Source organism: Enhydra lutris, unplaced genomic scaffold (assembly GCF_002288905.1).
Source record: "Enhydra lutris kenyoni isolate GAN:26980312 unplaced genomic scaffold, ASM228890v2 scaffoldscaffold39, whole genome shotgun sequence".
Classification (NCBI taxonomy): domain Eukaryota; kingdom Metazoa; phylum Chordata; class Mammalia; order Carnivora; family Mustelidae; genus Enhydra; species Enhydra lutris.
This window is the reverse complement of record NW_019154123.1, coordinates 12,672,244-12,699,688: the sequence shown is the minus strand read 5'-3', so window position 1 is coordinate 12,699,688 and position 27,445 is coordinate 12,672,244. Positions and strand designations below refer to the sequence as shown.

The window sequence follows — 27,445 nt, the reverse complement described above, 5'->3', positions numbered from 1 at the left end:
CACAACACTCCAAGGGCTCCTATCTCATGCAGAGTAAAGAGGACAAGCCCAAATCCCTACAATACCCTCCGAGGCCCTCCATGACCCCCCCCACCTCTTAACCCCCTTACCATTCTCATCCTGTTTTCCACCACACTCTGCCCTCCTCACTCCGTTCCTGCCACACAGGTTCTCTGCTGCTCCTGGAAAGGCTCAGTACATGTTCGCTGTGGGATCTTTGCCTTTGCTATCCCCTGACCCCGATGCTCGTCCCCACATCGCTGCCTGGACTTCTCCTTCCACAGAAGCGAACTCCTCTGTGAAATCTTCTCTCACCACTCAGTGTCTGTTGTCAACCCCCAGTGCATGCTCCCCAGCCCCTTGCCCTGTTTTATTTTTCTCCTGAGCCCTTACCAGCACCTGGCCCACTGCATTTTTCAATTAATTATCTGTCTGTCTGTCCCACTAGAATGTAAACTCCAGTCTGAAGGACAAATTTTGGTGTTTTATTACTGCTGCACTCCCAGTCCCCGAATAGTTTTGGCACATAGTAGGTGCTCATTAAAATCGATTGGTTGAATGAAGGTTTTATAACTGAAGAACACACCACTCCTTCCCTGATTTCCCCCCTTAGTGACCATATATAGGAGGCATTCGGATGCTCTTGTGAGCAGGAGGAGCTTAAATGTAAGAGCATCTCCCCCCAGCTTCCCTCATTCTCAGAAGGATGAGGACAGCGATCCTCAAGAAGGAGGGAGAGTCCAGCCTAACTTCCCAGATCACTTGTGGGAGGCTGAGGGTGCAAACAGACAGCTAGCTGTTTGCGTCTATGTCCCAGGTTACAGCCTTCCTGAAATCGGGAGGGAACATTCTTGACTGCCCCTGTGGGTGGGGAAAGAAGTCTTCCTATCTGCGAGATTCAAATTGCAACTCCTGGGGCGTTCCTGTTTGGGTTTGGTCCTGGCGGTGACGGTGTTTACTTTGCCCCAGAGTTGTGTTCTGTGGGATTGTGCAAAGTCTGGGAACAGTGAGGGCATTAGGACCAGGAGCGAGGCGCACACTTGGCTCCGGATGTGTCTGGCAGAGGCCTTTAGCTGAGCTCGGAGCTATGTGTGAAAGGAAATCAGGCACTGCCTGCGGCTTCACATCTGTTGATCTGACCTGACTTGAAGTGTCCAAAGGAGGACGACTGTAAGCTCTGATGGAATGAGGACCTACCAGCTCCCCTCAAGACATCGCATAGCAACCTGACCATTCATGCAAGCGCAGGGGTGGGGGGGAAACGAAACACATGAGACCAAACACCTGAGCAGAATGGAATAATTTTTTTCCCCCAAGGAGATAAAGAGGGTAAAAGGGGCAAAACGATTCCATTTGAAGACCCCGTGAATGGGCTTTCAGAAGGCAATTACAGAAATCTACTCAGAGAGGGAGGAACCAGTGTGGGACCTGGGTCCCGTGGCTTCCTGATTGTGAGTACAAGTCAGTCCTGCACATGCTGTTGGCAAATGCCAGATGGAAAAAAAGGAGCAGGTTAAGTGACCAGCGAGAAACTTCCAGGTGGATCTAGGAAGCCAGGTTCTCCTGCAAGCCTGAAGGAACCTGGAACTGGAGGAGGACGCAAACTTGAATATGACCTGTTGCACTTGGCAAGTTCCAGCAACATGCTCCTAAGGAAGCGATGCCGGCATGGACCGTGCAGACTGCCATTCCTGCTGCTCTTGCTGATGCTGGGGTGCGTGCTGCTGATGGTGGCCGTGCTGCTCCCTCCCCTGCACACCCCACACCCTGCGGTCACAGCCCAGGCCACCCAGCGCAGCCCAGATGCTGGGTATCGCCTGGACTTTGGGGAATCCCAGGAATGGGTGCTGGAGGCCGAGGATGAGGGCCAAGAGTACAGCCCCCTGGAGGGCCTGCCCCCCTTTATCTCTCTGAGGGAGGATCAGCTCCTGGTGGCCATGGCCTCACCCAGGGCCAGAAGGAACAAGACCCAGAGCAGGAGAGGTGGCAGCTACCGGCTCATCAAACAGCCAAGCAGAAGGCAGGATGAAGAGGCTCCTCCAGAGAGGGACTGGGCCGCAGAGGAGGAAGATGGGGCAGCATCTGAAGATGAGCTGACCCCACGCAGCCTGGAGGAGGCGTTCAGTGCCCGCATCCCCCTGCAGAGGGCGCTGCCTGAGGTACGGCATCCACTGTAAGTAAGGCCCTGGCTTTCCCTTCCCCCAGCTCCCGAGGCCTTATCTGCAGACTCAGAGACTCCAATGTTCTCCATTCTGCCTCCACTGTCCTTAGGGCAGTAATTCCCAAGATGTGATCCCTGGACTGGGTGGCAGAAGCATCACCTGGGGACTTGTTAGTAATGGGCGGTCTCAGACCACATCCCAGATGCAGGGAGTGAGAAACTCTGGGTAGGTCTGGTGATTTAACCAGCCCTCCAGGTGTGAAAAGGAGGAGCTCTTACTGCTCTTCCCCACTCCGGTGCTAGTCCTTCTGTCTCAGGATTATCAGGTCAAACAGCTTTATCCATTCAACACAGAGTGAGCGTGGGGCAGATGTTCTCCAGCCCACTTTCCACCTCTAACACTCTGCCTCCATGCATTTGGATATTATGGTTGTTGCTATTGTTTGCATTCCTTTTGGGTCAAATTAACAATTGAAACTAACATCTCTGTGACTCCTGCCAGGTGCCTGATTTTAATCTTAGAGCTGTTCATATATTCGTCCTTACAACTCTGTCAGATGAGTGAGAGGATTACCTTCAGGCTGATTTTGTAGGTATGAAAACAAGGCACAGAAAAGTCAAGTAACTTGCCCACAGTCACACAGCCAGCAGTTACCAAAGCAGAGACTGGAATCCAAGAAGCTCCAGTCTCCCTGGACTGCCACCTCATGCCACCCTCCTTTGTTTACTAGACTCGGGACACAGTCCCAGTCCTCAGGGGCTAGACTGCTGTGCTGCGGCAGCCTAGCCTGGCAACCTAGCCTGGCCGCACCCTAGGAGGCAAGCTGGGAAGTGTGACAACATGCAGGCTGGACCCAGGGAGATGCTGAGCTTGCCTTGTGCATCCCCTGTCCTCCCCCACCATCACCATGGCAGGCTGCAGGAGAGGGCTCTGGTCCAGCAGCCAGGGCCAAGGTGGCTCGTTAGCTCTGGGAAGTTCCTTCCCTGAAGCCACTGCACTTCCTAGAGCCCAGCGAGTTTCCCACCAAGCAAACACAAGTTCTGACCCTCACTGGGTGGGCAGGTCTACGTAGAGCTGCAATCAAGAGCGAGGCGATGTGCTCCTCTGAGCCCAGGGGTGGGCAGCGGCAGGGGGGCGGGAAGGCGGTGGCTTCCTGGCAGCCTGACTGGCCAGCATCATCGTCAGGGCATGCAAATACAGGTCCATGCATGAGACAGTGGCTCCTTACTTTGCGTGTGTGCCTGCCTCACTCCTCTTACCCATCCCAACCCTGCTGCTCCAGCTTCAGGTCTTCGCTTAAAAAGCTCTTTTCAGGAAACTTCCAGACCCAGCCAGGACCACCCCGGTGCAATTTTGTGCTCTCAGAAGTTTGAATTCATCACACTCACTACAACCAAAACTAAGTGGTCCCTGACGTTTGCTCAATGCTCGGGTCCCTGCCTTGCAGAGAGAAAGAAATGAGGGCTGAATGAATGAATATATAGTTTTCAAATTCTTTGCATACGTTTTTGCTTTGGCGTAGTGCAAGGAGTGTCTTCATCTTGCCAATAAGAAACATTGCCTTAAACAAGAAGGTCTCTGGTTACCCACAGGTATGTGTGTGTGTTTGTGTGTGTGTGTGTGTGTGTGTGTGTGTGTGTATGTGGACTTTATGGAAATGCGCTGTGCATACGCATATCTGTGGGTGCCTTGTATATGTGTGTTTGTGCATGCGTGTGTTTCGTGTAGTAAGTACATTACATGTCTGTTGTGTTGGACATACATACATATCCTGCGTGTGTCGTGTTATGCTGTGCACAGGTATGAGTTGTGTGGTGTGGAGTCACACATGCACGTGTCCATGTTCTTATGTGTGTGCATGTTGATATATGAAGGGGCATATCTGGTACATTTGTGATTATGTGTGTTTTGCCCATAGTGTGACATGCATTATGCAGGTATGTGTTGTGACTGGGGTTTTGTTTTGTGTGTGTGTTTGTAGCACATGTGTGAATAGACACTGTGTGGTGACTGCGTTACGTGTGCAGATGTGCTTGTGTGGGTGTGCAGGTTGCATGTGTTGCATGTATGTCGTATCAACCTGTTCTCTGAGTTGTACATGTGTATGTACATTATGTACTAGTCATGTGGTGTGAAGTGCATGAGTATTTTGTGTGTGTGTGTGTGTGTGTGATGCAAGTCTGGGTGAATTTTGCAGAGTGTGTGTTGTGCACCTGTAGGTGGCGTGTATGTGGGTGTGGGGTGTACACATGTCTGTTATGAGGTACTGCTTATTTTGCAAGTTTGCAGGTACATGTGTGCATTGAATGTGTTGCATACATGTTGTAAGTGTGTCAGGCGAGTTGTACGTGTGTGTGCAAGTGTGTTGCGTGTGCTATGCTTGGGATGTGAAGAGCATGTGTGTGTTGTTCACATGATGTGGTATGAGTGCGGGTACGGTTTGTGTCACGTGTGCAATGTTCACTGACGCGTGTGTGTGGGAACCTCTTGTGGGCGCCTCTTCAAGCCAGAGTAACCCACTGGTCTCAGTTTGTCTGGGACTTTCCAGACTGGGAAACCCCGCAGTCCAAGGCAAACCCCCTTGCCCAGCTTGCCTTGGTTCTCCCAGGCCCGCCATCAGCTCCGTGTGGAGGTGTGTGGCGCCCTCTGCTGGCTCAGCTCCCCCATGCAGGCTGTGTGGCCGGAGCCTTGGCCCCCAGCCTCTCTGTCCTCTCCCCTCTACCCCTCAGGTGCTGCTGTCTCCCCCTCCTGCCCCTCTCAGGACCCACAAGGGATTCTCTGCAAAGTGAGGCAACCAGGGGGATGGGACCCTCCGCCTCTCCCACTACAAAACCAGGCCCAAATCCAGCTCATAAAAAACCAGCCGTGTATGAAGGTCCTACCCCATGTGAGTCCTGCACTGCTTTTCCACCAGGCCAAGGAGAACTCTGGAAATCCTGTGCCTCTACCTTCGGCTGTAGTGTACCAAGCACCACCCATCCCAGGGCTTCCTGCAAGCCTGTCCTGCTGGCCCCAATTCATGCACCAAAATCTCCAAACCAGTCCTGGCCTTTGCTCATTCCCCACCAAAGCCACAGACTTTATCTGAGGACCTCTAGGTTCACTGCTGAAGGTCATGTTGAAAAGCAGCATGCAAGGAAGTCAATAATAACAAAAGACTGAAACAGGAGGGAAAAATCAGTATAAAAAGTCAAAAGGCAGGCTCTGGAAAGAAAGGCCAAATTACAGTGAACATTTATCTGAGCACTTCCTATGTGCTGGGGATGCTGCTAAGTGGTTTTCATTCATTTAATCTTCATAAAGAACCTAAGCTAGATACTTTATCATTTCCATTTTACAGATATGAAAACTGAGGCACAGAAAAAGAAGGGACTGAGGCCAGGTTATCTGACCAGGTGTGTCTGGTACCAAAGCCATGTTCTTAACCACCACATCGTACCCTCTGGGCAAGTCACTTGGGCTGGAAGCATTTCAAGTTTCTCCACCTGTAAATGAGAGAACTCACATGGGTCCACAGGGTGATAGGGAGGACGGTGTCTGTCACAGCATCATTGGTGGCACTGAGGAGTGGGAAGCCACCTGAGCACGTGATCAGAGGGCGCTGGGGGAGCTGGGTGCCTCCCAGAGGCACTCCGGGGGAGATAGAAGGCACAGACTTGGTGCACAATACTGATGGGAGCGCTTCAAGCATCACGCGGAACGAAGCAAATGAGACGCAGAAAAGAGGTCCGTAGCATGACATCACTGGGGGAATGTGAGCTCTGGGCACACTGACCAGTGCGTTCTTTATAAGAATGGATGAAGCTCCAGGGACTGGCCGTGCTCTGGGGAGGGCAGGGGCTTGGGGCAGTGGAGGGAGTAGAAGTGAATGAATACATGGATGAAGTGAAGAGGCCCAGACCGAAGACCAGGGCAGACTCAGTCCTTCAAAGCTGCTATCAAAGAGGGGGTTGGGAAGGAAGAGGCCTTGCCCATTCAGTCTGTGTGGCAGGACAGCTTTCAAGGCTCCGCCAGGCCCAGCTCTCCTTTGATCATCCTGGCATCCGGCGTAGGGCAACCGATGGCCAGGATCAAAGAGGCTCCCGACTGAGAAAGTGCTTTGGGATCTCCTGGTCCAGGCAGTGAACCTCAAAGCTGAGTGCACTTGGGATCACCTAGAGGTCTTGCTGAAATGCAGATTCCTGGCCTCCCCTCCTGCAGCGCCCGACTCGGTAGGTCAATAGTGGGGCCCAAGTATTTGGTTTCTACACATTTCCTGCGTGATGCTCAAGCTGCTGATCTGCGGACACTCTATACCCAACAGGTTAGACGGAGCCGCACTTCTCAAACATTAAAGTGTATGTAACCTCGCCCCCCAGGCCTCTGGTTAAAATGCACAGTCTAGAGTAGTAGGCCAGGGGTTCGGCCCCAGATGTGACACTTCCATCAGGCTCCTAGCTTGGACTGGGGCTGCTGGTCCACAGACCACGTGTTTGAGCAGCCAGGGGCTGTTGGGTCACGAAAGTACGTACTTGTCAGATTCCCCATATGGCTTGTTAAAAATGCAGATTTTCAGACCCCTTTGCTGGAGACTCTCCACATTTCTGAGTTGGAGTGCAGTGATCTGAATTTTTTTTTAATTTTATTTATTTATTTGAGAGAGAGAGAGACAGTGAGAGATAGCATTAGTGAGGAAAAGGTCAGAGGGAGAAGCAGACTCCTCGTGGAGCTGGGAGCCTGATGCGGGACTCGATCCCGGGACTCCAGGATCATGACCTGAGCTGAAGGCAGTCGCTTAATCAACTGAGCCACCCAGGCGCCCGTGATCTGAATTTTTAAAAGCTGATGTTTGTTCAGGGAATCGCTGATTTGTACAGTGAATGGAGAGGGAGTAGAGTTCTGGAAGCTTCCATGGAGGAGGTGGTACTGGGATTGGAAAATAGAAAGGAGAGGCAGAGAACACAGTCCCTTTCATGACCCAGAGTTCTGTACTTAAATATAAATATCAGCTCAGCCCTACCTTGCTGTGTGCTAACTACTTGCATCAATTTGGAACTTGCATTCCTATTTTGGCCCATGTCTCCCTGGTTTTTATCCCCACAACAGTGACTAACACATATGCCCAAAGAACAGCAGACCTGAGGCTGAATTCCGGCACCAGCTCTTCCTGTGGGACCCGTGTGGTCACTCAACTTCTCCCTGCACAGTTTCCTCTAAAATGTAACTAAAATAACACCGTCCTGTGGGCTGTGGGTTAAATGAGATAAAATGTGTGTTGATTTCCCCCTCGGTATTCAAGTCCAAACAAAAGGTGTCCTTATCATATTTTTTTTTAAGATTTTATTTATTTATTTGACAGAGAGAGAGACAGCGAGAGAGGGAACACAAGCAGGGGGAGTGGGAGAGGGAGAAGCAGGCTCCCCACTGAACAGGGATCCTGATACAGGGCTCAATCCCAGGATCCTGAGATAACGACCTGAGGCAAAGGCAGACAACGACTGAGCCACCCAGGCGCCCTCCTTATCCTATTGTTGAGTGTAGGGCCTGGGAATGAATTGAGAGATGGAGAAGACTAAGAGCAGGCAGCTGTGGACAGCATGTCACTGTCCTATCTCTGATCCAAGAGTTATTTTCTACCCCATGGGCTACTAAATCATCACCGACTTGGTGGCATAGTGGAATTACCTGGTAAGTGTTAAAAATTATTCATACTGGGTCCTGCTCTCAGGGATTCTGACTTAGTTGGTCTGGAGAGCGGCCTGGCCCTCCCCAGGTGACTCTGATGCACAACCAGGGCCAAGAACCAGGGCTGCAAGGCCCCAGGTCCACAGCCAGTGGGGAGACCCTCGCAGGGGTATCCTGTCCTTTGTTCCTTCCCTCCTGCCCAGAGGCTGCTTTGGCAGCAGCTTTGTTGTCAAGGAGAGGGTGGTGTTGCAGTCTACCTTCCTGTCAACCGTTCCCCGGCAGGCAGGGAGAGTAACCCCAGGATGTTGGCTCTGACACCTGGATGGCCAAAGAGAGAGAAGACAGTTGGCAGGCATCAGTAAGTCTGAGTGAGTGGGGTGGGTGGGCACGACCCCAGGGTGGGGGCTGCAAGGTGAGAGCAGAAGGAGCAGGCTGGGGCAGTCACCTTAGGCTGGAGCTCAGCTTACCGGCCCTCCCAACCTGGAAGGGAGGGAAGACAACCCCGTGTGGATAGTAGGAGTGCTGGTTCTGGGCCCTGGCCAGTGGAGTCCAAAAGGCATACACATGTACCAAGCTTTCTGTCCTCAAGCCCAGGGCAGTCACAGCTGGGAGCGGTGCCTCCCCGCCCTGCCCCTCAACTTCCATTCTGGATCTGTCACACTTTAGTGGGCTTATGCTATAGACAGGCTGAAGATAACTTTCTGAGATCAAATGTGTTCATGGGAGTCCATGCAGCAAAGTCTAGCTTTGTGCTTCGGGTTAGGGTGGGGGATTAGATCAGAGGTGGTTAATTCCTCTCTTATCTTTTTAATTCTTAGGAAAACTGCTATTTCCCCTGCAAGTGTGGTCCTCAGGCCTGCAGCATTGAAAATGCAGAATTTCAGGCCCCACTCCTACCAGATGAAAATCTCTATTGTTAACGAGATCCCTAGCGGATTGATATTCATGTCAGAGTTTCAGAAACTCTGATGAGGCCAGTGGTTCACAGCCTTGCCTGTGCATTAGAATCAACTGGAGAGTTTCACAGCTCATCGCGCCCAGGCCCCACCCCAGACCAGCCAGTGAAATACAGCTTGCTGGGACTCTCCTAACTGATGCTAGTGTGCAGCTGCTCTTTGGGGTGCACAGGAGCAGAGACCCTGGTGTTGCTGCTGGTGGTGGGCTCACAGCTATCTGCACAGGGCCTGAGGAGCTAGGACTGCCCAGGGAGGAGGGCCGGGTGTGCAGGAGGAGGATAGGCAAGAGGCTCACAAGCCAGAGCCCCTCTGGGGCCTTCCTGATGTCCTCCAGCAGCTGGTGTCCCCAGAGTGAGCTGGTTGTCTTCCTGGCTACTCGCCTTCTAATGTCTCACCACTAACAACCACTGTCCTGTGCTCAGGCTCTGGTCCAGAGGCCAGCAGCATCAGCACCACCTGAAGGGCAGCCTTGGGGATCCAAATCTGCGTTTCGGGATGGAGATGGGGACAGGGAAGGGGATGACAGGGGGGCGTTGACATCTGAGAGGCCCTGAGCAACCTCTCAGCTTCTGCTGCCCGTCTTTGGCTTACTGCCTGTTCTAGGACCTGCTACCAACTGCTGACCCTCTTTGTATGTCTGAATATCAAACTCCTTGAGATAGAGGGGCTGGAAAGTTCCCTTGGCAATGACTTGGGGAAGGCTATGCCTATTAGGGGGACAATTGCCCCAGGATGCCTTATGGGCCCTGGTCAGTGTCAGTGCCCATCTTTAGTCCAGGTCCGGGAGCAGAATCAGAGTAGAGTCAAGGAGGCCTGGAGCCCCTCAGGAGGAGGCTGTGAGGCTTCTGCGGGCCGCATGAAGAGAAGGGGACTATGTGCTTCTTGTGTGACTTCTCTCCAACTCTGGGGAATGATGGGTAGGCAGCCTCAGGCTCAGCTCTAGGCTCCAGCCTGTCCCATCCACTTCTCTCATTTGTAGGAAATCGTCCATCCCTCAAAGGATCACTCCCAGGCTGTGTCCCAGCCCTTCTGTCTCCAGGCCTGGCCTGGAAATTGGTATTCCCAAGATAAACCCCACCAATTACAGACAAAACGGACTGAGCACTGGGATATTCTCAGAACGGGGGACACTGACTCAGTGGCCTTACCCGCCTGTTTCTATAGATCACCAGTCTACATACTCCTTGCAAGCAAGAGCAGTGCCCACACCTTCATTTGCTGAACAAATATTTATTCAGCGACTATGAAAGGTGAGAAGGTGAGCAAGAGCCAGCCCTAAACCCGAGGGGCTTGGGAGGCCTGAGGGATGCAGGTAAGGCCCCAGATTGTTGCATCGGTGGGCTCCAGGCGGCGACACGGAAACTCATCTGAGTGGGGGACCTCCGCCGATTTGGTGGAAGCTGGAGGTCAGTAACCCCCAAACAGAAAACCCAGCAGAATCCTTTCTACGCTGGCCAGGCACGGAAAGGGTGGGGGTGGTGTTGGTGGCCTAGCGACGCCATCTGGCGCAAAGCTGTGACTCATCCTTCTCAGAATCATCGTCCAAATGCATTTTCTGAGTTCACAGGGGATCCTGGAGCTGCACGCGGCGAGGGTGTGCATCTGTGTGTAAACACAGACCTTGGGCTCCTCTGATCTCGGAGCGTGAAGATATGAAGCTAACATTTATTTAGCAACCCTCTTGGGTCTGGAGGAGTCCTCTGATCCCGGCCACACCCTTGGGCTATAGGAACGCTTCAGCCTCCCTCTGTTGGCTAATTAGGGAATGTAAATGGAGCCAGGAGTCAAAGCCAAGTTGATTTGATTCCGAAGCCCTTGGTCTTTCCTTTCCCGCTGCTGCTGCTTGGAAAGATGGACAAACAAGGGCAGGGTGAGCTTGTGGAAGTGTACTCACTGAGAGCGCGAAATATCCACCAGCTCTATGGTTGAAGGACAAGGAAAGTAACTGCACTAGGAAAGAAGGAGAACAAGCATTTCTTCAGGGATCCTCTTTACAGCCACCTGTCCCATTTGGGGACCACTTTGCAATGCTCAAAACCAGTTTCTAGGCACCACCTCACCGATCCCCCCACCCGGCGAAGCCATGGCAGGGGTAGAGCAGGAAGAACGTGCACCCCCATTTGACAGAAAGAATCAGAAACGTGCAGAGGGGGAGTGACTTGCCTGGGGCCCTTTTGCTTACTTGTTTGCTTACCTACCTACTTCATTCCCTCAGACAATTTAAAAATACATCATAAAATAGAAAATTACTATTAATATAATGTTAATCAAAATAAGGGGAAATCAATTTGGAATACCTCCCTTTCAGCTCTTCGTATGCCCAAGCTCCTTTTCACCCACAGGCCTTAGCAGAGGCTGTGACATCTGCCAGGAACCCTGTTCCCTACCCAAACCCCTTCCTTAAATGGTATCCTGGCCACCCTTCTGGTCCTGGCTTCCATACCACTGCCCAGCTTGCTGGCTCCCTGAGGGTCTCCTTGGAGCACTTGGTGTGGCTGTTAAGTAATTATTTGGTTATCAGCTTCACAGGATATAAACTCCATGACCTCAGAGACTATCTTAGTTTGGGTTTCTCCAAAGCAGAGTCCCAGACAAGGATTCATTTTGCACTCGATGCCAGGGAGCCCTGGTAAGGAACTAGGAATATGGAGCAGAAAATAGACCGATGAAAGGTGTGTTCTCAAGTGTGTGCCTCAGTGGGCAACTAGGGCTCAGCCTGCTGGGGAATTTGGGAGGGGCTGTGGAACAGCCTATCCACGTTTGACCTCCTTAGGGTCAGAGTACTAATACGTCAGCTCCTTTCAGTCACAGGCTGAGGGCGGCTCCCAGGGGAGGGCAGCTCTTCAGATCAGCATGGGGAGAGCATCTCTAGCAGTCAGAGAAAGCCCTGAGGCAGTTAGAAGGCATGGTGTGGTGTACTTTAAGGATACAGCCGAAGGGGCTATGGGTGGGGCGCCTCAGATTCTGCTTTAAGGATCTTATCTGTTTAATTCATCTTTCAGTCCTCACAGACTTCAGGTTGTCAGGAAATATCTGCTAAATGACTGGATGGAAAGAGGGAATGTCAGGATCAAAGAGAAAATTAGGACGAAGGTAGGCAATCCATAGAACCCTCTCAATGACTAAATATCCTGGTTCCTTACTCTGAGCTTCCTGGTGGCCAGACTGAAAAAGGAAACACCATAGATATCATGATCCTTATTGCTCATGAGGAGGCAACTTCCGAAAGGAATTCAGGCAGCCCTTCACACTATCTGGTAGAGTGGTTGTTTAGAGATCGTTATATTTTACAAAGATAAGCATAAATACAATACACATGTAAAGTACATTTTTTCAAAAATAGCTATAAAAGGGCCGCTGTCTGTGGAATGCCTATAATTACGCTTCCATTCTCACAACAGGCCCAGAGGTAAATATTATTCAGTCTTCAGATGAGGAAACTAAGGCTTGTAAATATTGAGTATATTACCCAAAGGGTTAGGAAACAGGGTGAAGATTGAAATCTAAATTTGATTCTGAAGTCTAAGCTCTTTAACCTTTTCTTAAGGACACACATGCATGAACGCAAGCACATACAAGTGTGTTGCGTGCGCACACACACACACACACACACACACACTTGTGCTTTCTCGGTGCTCGAATTCTATGGACTCGGGGTGAGAAAAGACCTGTCCTTTTGGAAGGCATGACTGTGTTCTGCCCTCAGGTGATGGACTTCAGTCCTTAAAATCTGCAGCCACGAGAATGCCATATGCAGGCCTCCCTGTCCCCATGCATCTCTCCTGAGTTGGAAAACAGCCAGCCCCCGAGCCACTGCCCTAGTAATGTTTTTGGTTTCATTTGTACCCATTGAATTTACTGAGACATGATTTATTCTCACAGCCACTGGAGGCCCCAATCCTAGACACTTGGATTTTCCTACTCTCCCAACCTCAAAGGAATTAGGACACGACGGAAATTTTGAACCTGTTTGTGAGCAGGTCTAGAGCAATCCTGAGTGCAGAGTGGAAATTCTCGAAGTCAGATGAGGTGGGGGAGCAAATCGCCACCAGGGCTTGAGGAGAGAGGAAGGTGAGAGCGGAGAGGGCACCAGGGGTGGAATCCCTCAGCAGAGCCTGAGCCCTGGGACCTCTGTTATCCCCCCCAAACCTTACCGGGCGGATTGGGGTTCCACTTTGGACATGTTATGTGAGCAGCCCTGAAAGCAGCCTGGAAAAGTGCACATAAAATTCATGATTTCATTCATCTTGGGGATTCTTCTAAGGACAGTCACCCATGTAGGGACTTCTTCTGAAGTCTGCAGGAATTTCTCTTAAAAACTAGTGTGAGATGTGAAAACTGGCAAAGTTCGAATAAAGCCTGTACTTGAGCTGATAGTACTTGAACTGAGTTAGAGTCCCAATTCTGCTTGTGGGGGATGGTTATGCCATCTATCGTCCCTGGGCAAAGCTGCCTGAAGATAACACAGGAACTCTCTGGACTATTTTTGCAACTTCTTGCAAGTCTTAAACTATTTCAAAATAAAAGTTCTAAATTGTTAAAAAAAAAAAAAAAGTCCTAGAAAGAGCGTCACTTTCCCTAAAGATTCTAGGATATAGCTTCTCTGATGGTGACAATTCTCATGCAGAACAAACCTCCCATTTTCCTTTGGCTACTGGGAAGCTCAAACTTAAAATTCATTCTGGAAACTCCAAGGCCCTTATGGCCTATATGTTTATGCTCTTTCTCTAGAGGTTGAATTTCTATTCTTTCTTTTTCAAGATTTATTTATTCATTTGAGAGAGAGAGAGGGCACTGGCATGGGGAGGGGCAGAAGAGAGGGAGAGGATCTCAAGCAGACTCCTCCTTGAGCTCAGAGCCACACGCAGGGCTTGAGCTCACCACCCTGAGATCATGTCCTGAGCCAAAATCAAGAAACGGCTGCTCAATTGACTGAGCCACCAGGCATCCCTTGACTTTCTATTCTTACTTATATTCCCATCCTCCTGACTTTTCATCCTTACTTTTTTTTTCTTTTAAGATTTTATTTATTTGACACAGAGAGATAGTGAGAGAGAGAGCAAAAGTAGGAGAAACGGTAGGCAGGCAGGCAGAAGGAGAGGAAGGCTCCCCGCTGAGCAAGGAGCCCCATATGGGGCTCGATCCCAGACCTTAGGATCATGACCTGAGCCGAAGGCAGAGGCTTAACTAACTGAGCCACTCGGGTGCCCCCATCCTTACTTTTATATTACCAATATTTTATCGTGCATTGTCTTTGGGAATGACTTCAAATCCTTTATGGAAAGAAATAGTGCATTATAGTGCATTAATATATTAACTGATAAAATAATTGACAGCTGGTTTGTGAGATGTTCGTATGTTTTGTTTTTTTTGTTTGTTTTTAGTTTTTTAAAATCTAGAATTTCTGTTTTACTGTTACCTTAAAGCATTTACCTTGTATTACCCCTCCACCCCCTGATGTAGGATTTTTACGTGGAGTCACGCAGGTGTCCTGCATATTGAGAGGCTCAGCCTTGGTTAGGATTGTACTGGACAGTGCTTTTCCCTCCGGTTGGGCCAGCCTTAGTCCGGCGGTCTGTCGGCAGACAGTTCTACCATCACAATTGCCTTTCGGTATTGGAGTTTGAGGTCCTTGAGCCAACCCCTCCTCAAATGCAAATCGGGAGGGACATTCAGAAGCTACCTAGAAAAAAAAGTGCCTTTTGTGAACAATTGTGAGCGACACACTGCTCCCAGCATCCCATTGTTATTATAAGTCCTTCCACTGTGGTCTCACTCAGAACTCTCCCCAGATGCAATGCAAATACAGAGTTTCTTACTCATCTGCAAAGGAAAGAGGGAACTGGGCAGGATCCTCGCAAAGGTGGTACCTCCCACTCCTACATCTCCAGCAGCAAACCCCCAGAGGGGAAACAACCCAGGAGCTCAAAGCTCTGCTACTTACCAGTACTGGGAGTTTTGATAAGTCTTGACCACTTTCTGACCCTCAGTTTCCTTATCCACAAAATGGGGGTAAGAGCCCAAACCAAAGACTTATTTCAGTGTAAACAAGCAGTAATATGTTTGAGGACCTAGCACAGTATCTGGCATATCGTTGGCACTCACAAATGTTCCCTCCTTCCCTTCTTCAAGAACACTAATAATGCTTAACATTTATGATGTGCCAGGTGCTGTGCTAGATTATACAGATACAAAAATAAAGAAAACTGTGTTTCTGCCCTTAAAGGAAGGACAAGGCATGCTCACAGGACACTCACTATGTCCCTCATCCTCTTTAGGCTCTATGAGGTTGGTGATGTCATTCATTCCCATTTTATAGGTTAGAACAGTCGTTTGCAGGGAAGAGTGCCAGTATCTCTCAACTGCTATGAGAGAGGCCTTGCTCTTGGGATTTGAGGATTGGGAGATAGCAGACAGCGTTACATCATGAGGACATGATGGGTTCGCTTTCCATGGAAATTTCAGGCAAATCCAGAGAGCTCATTGGGGGCAGGGGAGCTATCTGATTAAAGCAGCCCCAGCCAGGGCCAAGGGAGTGTGTTAGAGGACTTCTCTCCTTTTGATCTTCTCTTCCTATGGCTCCCCGCTCCTCTTCTCTGCAGGTGTCTGCAGCAGCACCATGGAGAAAGCCTGCCCACCGCCAGCGTCATCCTCTGTTTCCACGACGAGGCCTGGTCCACCCTCCTGAGGACCGTGCAGAGCATCCTTGACACAGTGCCCAGGGCCTTTCTGAAGGAGATCATCTTGGTGGACGACCTCAGTCAGCAAGGTGGCTATGGGCTCCTCCTGGCTCCTTGGGTGGGCTGAGACCTTGGGAGGGGCGGGAGGGAGTTCCACGCAAAGATTAGGGTTTAGAGCCTGCAGAGTCAAGGTTCCCAGAAGCGTATCTCCAGGTGATGATCAGGTGCAGGTAACTCATTAGTGAAAAGCCCCAGGGGCACCCAGTAAGGCAGTTTCGGGGAGAAGACAGAGAAGACAAAGCAGCCAATCAAGACAAGGAGGTTCTGGTGAGGATCTCAGGAGAGGCACTCCAGCCTGATTCCAGCGGGGTCCCTCCCAGTCCCAGCATCCCCACAGTCCAATATGCTTCTTCCCCAGACACTCAGGAATCACAGCCGGGTGGCCATTCCTAAGGTCTCACTGCCTCCTAGACACTGAGTGAAGCACTTGACATGTATGAGTCCCCAAATCATTCTCGTTTAGCCCGATCTATTCATTTTCCAGCCGAGGAAACTGAGGCCTGGAGAAGAGAATTGACCAGGACTGAGTCATGCCAAGGGCAGCAGAGTCAGGCCCAGAGCCCAGACTTACAGAATCTGCTCAAATGTTTCCACTGATGGGAAACTCACTCCTAGGGACCAGTCCATGGAATGGCTGAGTCACTCAGAGAAGATGGAGCCAGAAGAAGGTTCTAGGTCAGTGCTTCTCAAGCTTGAATGTACATCAGAATCGCCTGGCAGGCTTGTTAAAACACTGATTGCTAGGATCTCCCCAGAGTTTCTGGATCTGGCACTGGACGTGCCAATTTGCCTTTCTTTTTCTTTTTCTTTTTTAAGATATTATTTATTTGACAGAGAGGGAGAGATCATAAGTAGTCAGAGAGGCAGGCAGAGAGAGAGGGGGAAGCAGACTCCCTGCCGAGCAGAGAGCCCGATGCGGGGCTTGATTCCAGAACCCTGAGATCATGACCTGAGCCTAAGGCAGAGGCTTAACCCACTGAGCCACCCAGGTGTCCCTGAATTTGCATTTCTAACAAGGTCTCAGGTGACATGCATGTTGCTGGTCCGTGGATGACACTTTGAGAACCACTGCTCTTCTCAGTCTTTGTTTCTGGCTCAACCAAATGGCCTGTGGAGGTCCCCCCTGGCTCTGTGGGGAGAACAGACAGCTCCAGGGAAAATGAACACTTGCTGAGGTCCAAAAAATACCTTTCTGAGGGGAATGACAGAAGACAAGCTTGAGTAGCCACAGGCCTCTGTTAGGTCTTCTGTAGGTCCTCATGTGGGGAATTTGCCCAGCTCGGGCATGGCAGTGAGTTGGACGAGCCAGAGGCTCTGGAAGTGCATGAGGTTACTGGGGTACATTCGGCTGCATATTAGGCAGGACCACTGAGCGGTTCCTGGGCTGGGCTCGGCTGGCTGGTGGAAGTACCCACAGTCTCTGAACTCTTGGCTGTGCCAGAGTCCTCCCAAGAGCACATCTGTGCTTCCTCCCCCATCAGCTGATGAACTGTGTTATGTCAGTGTCCCTTGGTAGCCTTCCCTTCTCCTTGTGTGTGTAGAAGCAGAGGAGCTGGGCCCTAGGGTAGTCGGGTCCTCCGATGTCCTTGGCATCTTCTTCTTATTTTATTTTATTTTTTATTTTATTATTTTATTTTATTTTTTATTTTATTATTTTATTTTAATTTAATTATTTTAAATCATCTCAACTTTTTAAAAATATTTATTTATTTATTTATTTGAGTAAGAGAGACAATGAAAAGAAGAGCAGGGAGGAGGGGTAGAGGGAGAGGAAGAAGCAGACTCCCTACTGAACAGGGATCCTGAAACAGGGCTCAGCCCCAGGACCCTGAGATCATGACCCAAGCAGAGGCTTAACTGACTGAGCCACCCAGGCGCCCCGCCCTCTGCATCTTCTTCCTTCCAGTTAGCCCTACTTGGGAGTGTGGCTTTTGTTCTCATAATCCAATGAGGTTGCTCTACCTCTGGATATCACATCACATTCCAAGCAGGAAAGGAAGAAATGCAGATAGACAGAGGTCAGCCAAGTTTGTCCTTTAGAAAAAAATCAGTAAAACAATAGTTTTTCCAGAATCTTCTCACCTAGTGTATTTCCACCAGAGTTAGATTATAAGGCTATTAGCAACAGCAAGAGAGTCTTGGTAGGTTGGTGCTTTTAGCTGCTCTGAACAAAATCAAGTTTCTGCTAGTACGGTAGAAGGGGAGAATGAATGTTGGACAAGACAACTAGCAGTTCTCAGTACTGTGGGGTCACCGAGGGGCTGGCTCTCATACAGTCAAGTTCAGAAATTTTAATAGCTTTGCTAACAGAGCTCCTTCTCTAGGGAATGGACTTGGGACTAACAAGCTTACCAGAAAAATAATTATAAAGTAATAAATTGGCATAATATTTTGCCACCAAGAAATCCAACAGCCATTGACTGGGAATCCTTATGTCCAGTGCTCAGGACAGTTTCCTTTATAGAAAAGTCTCCCTAAGGAGCTAGCTGCATGCTACTCAGAAGACAGCTCTCCAGGGAGTCTGGTGGGGTCTTCAGGTAAGGCTGCCTGAGCTTTCCCCAGCTCCCTGGAGATGCAGCTACCAAAGTAGCAAGTCTATGTGCATTCCCATCAACACTGCCTCTGGGCTGGAGAACCAGGGAAACCCTTGTTCTTTGGCACAGTTCTGTTCAACACACATATACTGAATGCCTACCATGCGTCAGCCCTGTGCTAGGGATCAGAGCCCTGGAAATGCAGAAGGTATAATCCTTGCCCTTGAGATCTTAGTTCAGTGGACTAGGGGTGCCCCATTTCCAAGACTTCATGGACTTCTCATTGAATGCATTATTTCTAATGTCTCCACTGGCTTGCTCATCTTGATGTATGCATGTATGTGGGTGCACACACACAGCTTTTCTTATCTTAAACACAAAACCAATAAACCTCTCTCTTCCTTTATCTCCTCTAGAATCATGGTTCCTAAAAGAACGTCAGACTCTTGGTCTCGATTTCTCATGTCCCACTTTCTCTTCGACCCACTGCATTGTCCATCCACCCCTACCACTACAATGAAGCCACTTTGGCCAGCACCCCTGATGATCTACTGGTGGCCATATTTAATGGACCTCTGTCTTTGATCTCCTTGACCACTGTCTTAGGTCAGATTTCTTAGAAGTGGAGCCTGAGATGGGATTCATGGGCTTGTGAATTTTAGGGGATGTACTCTCAGGGAAAGCCTGTAGGAGGGTAGGGGAAGCAGGAAACGCAGAAGAAGGAGCTGAACCAAGATGAGGTTTCAGATGAAGTCCAGCCATAGCCTGATCCCGTGGAGAGCTCTGCAGTGTCGACTGCATCCCAGAGTCTGTCTTGCCTCAAGGCAAGGGAGTGGGCTTTGGTAGCCCTGCGCTGGTTGGTCATTGACCCTTGGCACCTGGGATCAGGGGCGGCATTCTGCAGGACTCACTGGCACTCGCTGGTGAGGCAGTTTGATACCCAAAGGTGTGTCTCCAGAGAAGGGTGCAGACTGGTTAGCAGCAGACCTATAGCTGCTGACTACGTGCAAACCAAACCAAACCTAAAAAGGGACCCCAGGCCATCTGAGTCAGGCACAAACAGTATCTGTGTAACCTCCCTGTTGCATGCATTTAGAGAAGGTTAGCCATTTCTCCCCTCTCCTGGTTTTATGACACCGTCTCTCCTGGCTTTTACTGGAGAGAGTACTGATCCACTGCAAACTAACGAAGCAACTTATATCTTAGCAACAACCACAGTGTCATGTATCTGAGTCTTGAGACCCTGGTGCTCACCATGGCTCCCGAGAGAGAGAGACTGGCTGACAATGATCCTAGGGACAGTCATCATGATCTCATTGGCTGTGGCATCTGTGACCCCACTGACCACAACTCTGTTGATTCCAGGACAACTCAAGTCTTTTCTCAGCGAGTATGTGGCCAGGCTGGAGGGGGTGAAGTTGCTCAGAAGCAACAGGAGGCTGGGGGCCATTGGGGCCCGGATGCTGGGGGCCACCAGGGCCACTGGGGATGTGCTGGTCTTCATGGATTCCCACTGTGAGTGCCACCCGGGCTGGCTGGAGCCCCTCCTCAGCAGAATAGCTGGTGACAGGTAACTTTGTCCCTGGGTTCTGGGGGGCGGAGTTGGGGCTGGGAGAAAGAGTCTACAGTCTCCACCACTCACAGAACATCTAGCCACCACTGAACAAGTCCCCAAGGCTCCCCCATGCTAGAGCAACATGTTTCTTTGTCTTTTTCAGATGTTTGAGTTCGAGCCTTTTTGAAAGCATAGGAGGTACATTGGAAGGGAAGTTAGAGGTCCTCCAGCCTATCTGTCTTGTTTTCTAAAGACCAAAACAGGGGCCTGGAGAAACAGCTTCTTTAAGTGGCAAACACCCCTGGATAGGGTAATGTCTTACCATGGTGATCACTCCCTTCGTTGAAAAATGAGGAATTTTAATCAGGATTATCAGATAAATTGGGAAAATCTTTCTATTTTGCTCATAGGTACTTATTCCTAAACAGAACATGTTAGACTCTGTGATTGCTAAACTTCCATCAAGAACCAGCTTTGGTTTTCGGGATGAGCGGTCTCCAAGGTTCTAACCAAGGCCTCAGGAATGTGAAGTCATTACACACCCCTTAGCCCCACATTTAAAAATTTTTCTTTGACCATTTCTCTATTCTTCCCCCATCATGCTGTCATTCACTCCCCACTTCCCTGTTCTCCTCGTACAGTTCCTAAATATGTCCTGTCAACCATGTTCCTCAATCTGAATATCTCAGTAAGGAAAGCAAAACCTGGTGGCTAGCCCACCTTGGGCTCCCCAACCCAGGCATACCCCTGGGGGTTTGTGGAGGCCTATCACACAGGAGGAGCTCAACAAACAATTGTTTCTGATGATGGCCAGCCAAATAGGGCTGATGCCAGAACCAAGCCTTACGACTTCTATTCTTGCACTCCTCCCCATGGTGAAGGTTCACTCTCTCCTTTGAAGTTGGGGTTGACAACATCTGAGAAAAGCCCTTTCTGGATGAGGGGGTAGAGGAATTAGCATATTCCCCTCGATGAGGGTGGTTTCAAGCAATATGATGTCAATTGCTAATAGTCCAACAATTCCTTTTTAATAAAGAACAGAGTTTAATTGAAATCAGGAAGGATTAGTTTTGACCAGTACTGTGATACAGATTATCACCCACTCCTGTCTATTATTATCTCAGAAGAAAAGGAGATGTGTATAAATCCAGCACCAGGATGAGGACAAGCAAACACACAAACCCAACAAACGCTGACATCTTAGGTTCTGCCCTCAAAATCACAATGACTGTGTATCATTGCCGTGGGAACTAAAGTTGGTCCAGCCTATTCCCCATCTAATTCTCATCCCCGTGTCACTGAAGGATGGCTTTCAGAGGGACCTGTAAGGTCATCTAGATCTATCTCACAATTTCACTGCTGAAAAGAACTGAGTTCCAGGGAGGGCAAAGGAGACTCCTCAGGGTCACACAGTCACTCAACAGCTAGGCTGTTGTCTATGCTTTTTTTATGCAGACATTTAGGAATCCAAGACTTAATATATAGCCTTATGTATGTATAACCCGAATAGACCTTTTCATACAATTCTTTACTGACCCCCCCATGAGATGCCTGAGGCAGGTACTTCTGTTTCTGTTTCACAGAGAGGGATAGTGGGGTTTCACGGGGTGAAGTGATCTACGAGGGCATGCGGAGACTTTGCCACTGTGTCAGGTGTTCTAACTTTGAGTCTATTGCTCTTTTTGTTGTCTGAGTTATTTTAAGAATTGGAGAAGTTGATCAGGGAGTGACATTTACTCATTCCCTCCCTCCACCCTCGTTGTGAGACATGTGTTAAAACATTGATTAGAACGAGCCCCTCACGTCTGCTTCTCACATTGGTGCCATTTTCACAGATCTGGAGATTTCTCACTCTAGGCTGAGAGAGGAAGACTTGGCAATCCCTCAGTGTCCTCAGCTATAAATAAAATGGGGCTCCCTGAGAAACCTTCCACAGTTAAGAGGTGGGTCCATGAAATTTTCATTTCCTGGGCTCCTTCCTTCCCCTCTTTATCCAACTTCTCCCCTCCCCCTCTCCTTCCCTCTTATTCTCTTTCCCTCTCCCCCTGCCTCTCTGCCCCCCAACACGTATTCACGCACACATGGCCTCTGGTCTTAGACCCCATTTTGGCTTGGCTTCCTTTTCACATCCCCTCTCTTCTATAGTTTAACCATCTTTTTGTCATCCCAAACCTCTTTCACAACTTCCTGTGTTCCCTGTTTTCTTTGGGCCCTAGTGTTCGGCTTGCAGGCCTTCATAGGTGAGGGTCTGAAAGAAAAGCTAGCTCTCATGGGTTCTCATCTCTCTCTACATCCAGTGAAGCTCTGAAATCCATGGCCTGGGAGAGTGGCCCTTTCAAGGTCTTCTTTGCTCCTACAGCAGTTTTGCTCAAGTGTTTCCTCTGCCTTCCCATGGTAGCTCACCTCATGGGGAGCAAAGTTGTAGAAGCCATTAGGCCCACTTCTAACAGCTGCTGCTCTTGAAGAGAGGAAAGGGGCCCCAACTGGCTCTGAAGCTCGTGGCAAGAAACATTCTGTCCCCAGGTGAGGACCCATTGTGCAGAAGGCAAGAAATGGTCTTTAAGACCTTTCATTTAAAAGGTAAAGTGAGATGATGAGTAACAGTGTAATAAGCCATAAATCAGCTATTTCAAAGAGTCATAACTTCCTCAGCATCCTGACCAGAGGGTTCAAGTCCTGGTTCCTAGCTCTGGCTCCCTACCCCTGCCCACATAACAGGTCTATAGAGAGCCATATGGCAACTTTGTGTGAACTGGTAAGAGGATTCCCTTCCTCATTACCCTTTACTCTCATTTCTCAGAACATGTGTCATAATACATTCATTTTTTTAGAACAAGTTACTTTAATGATAACTGCCAGAAATTTTAGAATTAAGTATGCAAATTACAGTGTCTATGATATTTGAAGCATTCTCTAAGTTTGGGCAGTGCACAACCCACATAACTGTACATAGCAGCAGACAGAGTTGCTCAAAGAGCATTTTTTAGAGCAGTGTTGGAGGTGCTGATTGGTAGTTGGTTTCCGGGTAAAGTAACAAAGATGAAGATCAGGGGTAGCTGTTATTCCAGCTGCCAGCTGTCAACTGCCTTCTGCTAACTGTCAGCTCTAATAGCCAAGCCATGGAGTGAGAGTCGTGGTGCTAGAAAAATGAAGGTTTCCAGTGGGAAAGGGGCAGTCCTTTGTGAAGTACTGAAAGACAACACCCCCTGAGGGGTGATACCGGCTCCACAGGCTGTCCAAGCTGTTTTCCCCTTGAATTTGATCTGGTCCTGTATCTTAGAGACATCTAGTTCATGAGGTCACATAGTGTTCAGCTAAGGCTGAGGTTGCTCAATGGGAAGAAGCAAGGTAGGACAGGGAACAAACCACCTCCCATCACCCTGCCCTGCAAGGGGTTAAATGATGGAAAGCAGTCTGAGGAATCCCATGTGAATGTGTGTGGGGGGTGGTGAGGAGCAACGGGGGACCAAGCTACCTCCAGACCACAAAGGGAGCAGCCTACTTTTGGTCTCCTGCCCCAGGGAAACTCTCCAGCCCTCATCCTACCTCACACCCTTCAACATGACAGAGTCCTGAAACGGCTGACTCTCGAGTCTTGGGGGCATGCTTGAGAAGCAAGAGCTCTGGGATTAGAGCATTCAGAGACTTTTGCATCTCGATATAAGATACTTTCTGCAACACCAAGAATTTGTGTGAACTTCCAAAACAACTTTAGATATCACAGAGCAGGAGGAACAGGGAGCTGCAGGAGTAACAAAGAGGGATGAGGTAAGCTAGGGCTGACGAGTAGCCTAGGTCCGGTTGGTAAGGTTGAAGCCACAGTTACCTTTTGAACACTTGGCCAGTGGTTTATTAGCTGAGCTTACGTTCTGCAGTCAGCCAGTCTTTGCAGACAGCTCTACGACCCCTGTTTGTCTTTGGAAACCCAGCTGCCTGACTCCCTGGAGCTTAGAAAAGCTTAAGAGAGAATCAACCTTGTACTTGCCTGAGAGTTAGAACTCAATTTGCAAGACAGAATGAAGGTGTAAGCAGACACTTCTAGCTCCTTCCAAGTCAAACAGGGCAGCCTTGCTATTTTGCTTTAAATGTATTCCAAGAACACCAGACACATCTGTAGGTATGGAACCTGAAACTAAATATAAAACTGTTTGGGTTTTTTAAATCACTATTTTTGAGTCACGAGACTGTAGTTACTCCCTAATTCAGCCGTGGGTAAGCAGCTGCTATCCTCTTTGTCTCTATCCAAAAGGCACTCAGAGTGTCTCCTGATTCTTCACTTAGGTGTCTCATTAAAACAGAAGAAAAGGGAGATCTCAGACAGAAAAAGATAACGTTGGATATTTGGGGTGATACGGTTATCAACCATGATCTTTGCATAGGACTCTGAGCTTCCAGCAAAACAGAGCAAATAGAGAAAGCTAGCAGTATTCTAGAGTTCCCATTTTCTGGTCAAAAGTAATGTACAGCTTTGTCAGGAAGGACACAGCTCAAAGATCTAAGACCAGCTAGTTGTATGGATGCTTGGATACAATGTCCTTTCCTATCCCGCTGTGATTACTAAGATGGCACAAATTTGATGGGATTCTTCAGGATTCAGCCACATGGCTTCCCTGGCTCTTGACTCTGAAATTCCACAAAATGCTTTGCCAGTAGCCAAATCCATCCCATCTGCTCAGTTCACTCCCCAGTAAGTGGGGACTTGGGAGAGGGGCGGGGTGTCCTCCTTTTTCCTTTGATCTTGCTTCTCAGTTTTCTCAGATCAATTCAGGATGCCAGAAGTAGAGGGGACCCAGACCGATTAAATTTCCTTTACCTTCCAGAGGGAAGAGTGTGAAAAGGACAGGAAAATCATATTGGGATCTTTGTTCTAAATATAAACCCCATGACTCTTCTGTCAATGTCAGCCACTTAAGGACAGATAATTGAGGCCTAGGACCAGCCTGGCCCTCTCCGTGTAGCCTGGGCTACTCCAGCCTGGCCATCTGTGAGATGGAAGGAATAGAGATGGAAATCGATAGAAGTATAAACAGTGTGGCGGGCATCTCTCTGCCAGGAATCTCTCTTCTCTTCGAATGAGAACTTCCAGCACCCCCTGAGTTCAGGCCTGATCCACTTTATGGCATAGATTTTAACTTATTTTATTTTAGAGAGAGAGAGAGAGAGAGTGTGAGAGCGAGCAGGGAGGAAGCGGAGGGGCACAGGGAAAGGGAGAGAAAGAGAATTTTAAGCAGGCTCCTGGGTCAGCGCAGAGCCCAATGCGGGGCTTGATCTCACGACCGACCCTGAGATCATGACCCGAGCCAAAATCAAGAGTTGGAGGCTTAACTGATGGAGCCACTCAGGCACACCATGGCATAGATTTTAGAAGTAAGAGTCATGAGAGGCCAGAAAAAAATGTGACTGAGATATTGGCTAGGAGGAGATCAGCTCCTGGTATGCCTAAGTGATGACCTGTTCGGTTAAAATGTGAGGTTTCTGACCTGTATCATTTCCCCCCATCACCCTTTCTGAAGTCATACCCCAGGCCGTGCAAGCAAAGCAAAACAAACAACAACAACAGCACAAAAGGGGGTAAAATCCAGTCACCAACAGCATCAGTAAGTGGGTAAGCAGGCAAGCCTCATCTTGGGACTGCGGTTGGCCTGTAGACGCCGTGTGCTCATACAGGTGCCTTTACACCAGGGACGCTGCTGGAGCTTGGCAGTCCTCATTCCTCACGCCCATCAAGTTGTCTGATACAGGGAGGAAGAAGAATTGGACCCTAGAGCAGGGACCCGTGAACCTTCTGAAATTGTGCATCATATTTTGGATATGTGCATGTGATTATTTTTCTGAAAAGGAGTCCATAGTTTTCCCCTGATTCTCAAAGGGATCAAAGGCCCCCAAAAAAGTCAGGAGCCATAGTCTCAGAACGTTACAGCTGAGAAAGGCAGCTATGGGAAGTGGTTCAAATTCCCATTCTACGACTGAAGACACTGAGGCCCAGACACATGAAGCAGAGCTGAGCCTAGAATCCCACTCTCTTGTTCTTTGCTGCTGTCAACAGAGGTTTTTCAAAAAAGAAAGAGGCAGGCATGCTCTTTACTTAAATGGGCCCCTGATTCCTTATGGAAAAAATACTTTCTAGAACAGTGCCGTTTAATGGAAATATGACAAGCCATGTACATAATTTAAATGTTTCTAATAGTCATATTACCAAATAAAAAGAAACAGATGCGATTAATGTTAGTAATATATTTTAGTAAGCCCACTATATCCAAAATGTTACCATTTCAACATGTAATCGATGTCAAAATTACTGAGATTTCTACATCTTTTTTTCAAACTAAGTCTTCTAAATCCAGTGTGTTTTTTGTACTTACACCACATCTCAATTCAGATGGGCCATATTTTAGGTGCCCTCCAGCCCCATGGGGCTCCTGGCTGCCATGTTACACAGTGTGGGTGTAGATTACACGTCTATCCCCCAGCAAGTGAATGGTTTGTATCCCTTATTTGATTCCACGATTCCTTCCAGGAGCCGAGTGGTGTCTCCTGTCATAGATGTAATTGACTGGAAGACCTTCCAGTATTACCCCTCCAAGGACCTGCAGCGTGGGGTGTTGGACTGGAAGCTGGATTTCCACTGGGAGCCTCTGCCGGAGCGAGACAGGAAGGCCCTCCAGTCCCCCATTAGCCCCATCAGGTGAGGCTCTTCACACAGCCTGTTTCTCCTTTGCTTCCTCAGGAAGGACTCGGCAGCCAAACTGCTTGGGATCAAATCCTGGCCCCGCAAGTTTCCCAGCAAGTTACTCAATCTGTGCCTCAGTTTCCTCATCAGTGAATTGGGGATAATAGGGTTGTTGTGAAGATTGAAAGAGTCACTATGCGAAAAGCACGGAGAGAGTACCGGGCACTCAACCCTTGGTGTTATTATTAGTATATTCTTATGGGAATGGGGTCCAGCTTAAGCTCTTTCAGGTGGTTTCTTCAGTGGATGTCTCCATTTGGGGCAGTGAGAGAACCCGAGCTGGAATCTTGACTTAACTCTTCCTCCCCAGGTAACACTGGATTTCCCTAACCTCAGGTGCTCTCTTGCTAAGAAAGAAGGATTCAATCAGGTGAATGCTAAGATACCCTAACTCTCAAAATATATCAAATTTTATGAGTTGTTTGCTTTGGTGTTGGGGCATGTTTGGGTTTTGGACAAGTATTCTATTTAAGAAGATGTTCTAGATATCTTCTTTTGCATAACAAACCACCCAAACTTGGTGCTGTAGAACAACAACAGTTTTATTAAGCTCACAGATTCTGGGGGTTGGGAATTATGAAAGAGAGCACTAGGGTTGGTGGTCTCTGCTGCATGGTATCCAAGATGGCAGGAAATGGCTCAAGATGGCAGTGGGAGTGGGACGCCAATGATACTGGCCATCAGCTGGGACCCCCACGGGAACTTACCCAATCCTTCCAGCAGGCCACTGCACCTGGGGCTTGCTGGATGATGACACTGGGTTCTGAGACAAAGTATTCCAAGATGGCCAAGTGAAACAAGCTGTATCCCCCTCTCCCCTTAAAAAAACAATTTGTTGACGTGAATTTCACATACCACAAATGAGCCATTTAAATACAAACAATCCTGCAGCAAGTAGCCCAAGTTGTGAACCACGACCTCAATCTAGTGCCGAAAACATTTCCATCACTGTAAAGTAGATTCCCATACCTATTAAGTGGTTTTCTCCGCCCCCTCCTCCCCCCAGTGCCTGGCAACCACTGTCTGTCTCTATGTATAGATCTATTCTGGATATGGCATATAAATGGAATCATATGATGTGTGACCTTTCCTGTCTTCTTTTAC

General features: G+C 48.9%; 1 protein-coding gene across 6 annotated transcripts in view; it reads left to right on the top strand.

Annotated features, from left to right (window-relative positions):
- Nucleotides 1-1,005: 1,005 nt before the first annotated feature.
- Nucleotides 1,006-27,445, top strand: part of LOC111154996 (polypeptide N-acetylgalactosaminyltransferase 15) — a 42,804-nt gene continuing 16,364 nt past the window's right edge. For 2 of the 6 annotated variants that reach the window (XM_022514978.1, XM_022514977.1), the window contains exons 1-4: nt 1,006-2,173; nt 15,385-15,551; nt 19,422-19,626; nt 26,129-26,296. In XM_022514978.1, coding sequence (XP_022370686.1) covers nt 1,644-2,173; nt 15,385-15,551; nt 19,422-19,626; nt 26,129-26,296 — 1,070 coding nt within the window. In that variant the 5' untranslated portion in view covers nt 1,006-1,643. Of the gene's footprint in view, nt 2,174-15,384; nt 15,552-16,085; nt 16,198-19,421; nt 19,627-21,456; nt 21,555-26,128; nt 26,297-27,445 lie in introns of those variants that run through there. The other 4 variants (XM_022514981.1, XM_022514979.1, XM_022514982.1 and 1 more) reach the window with 4 other exon arrangements.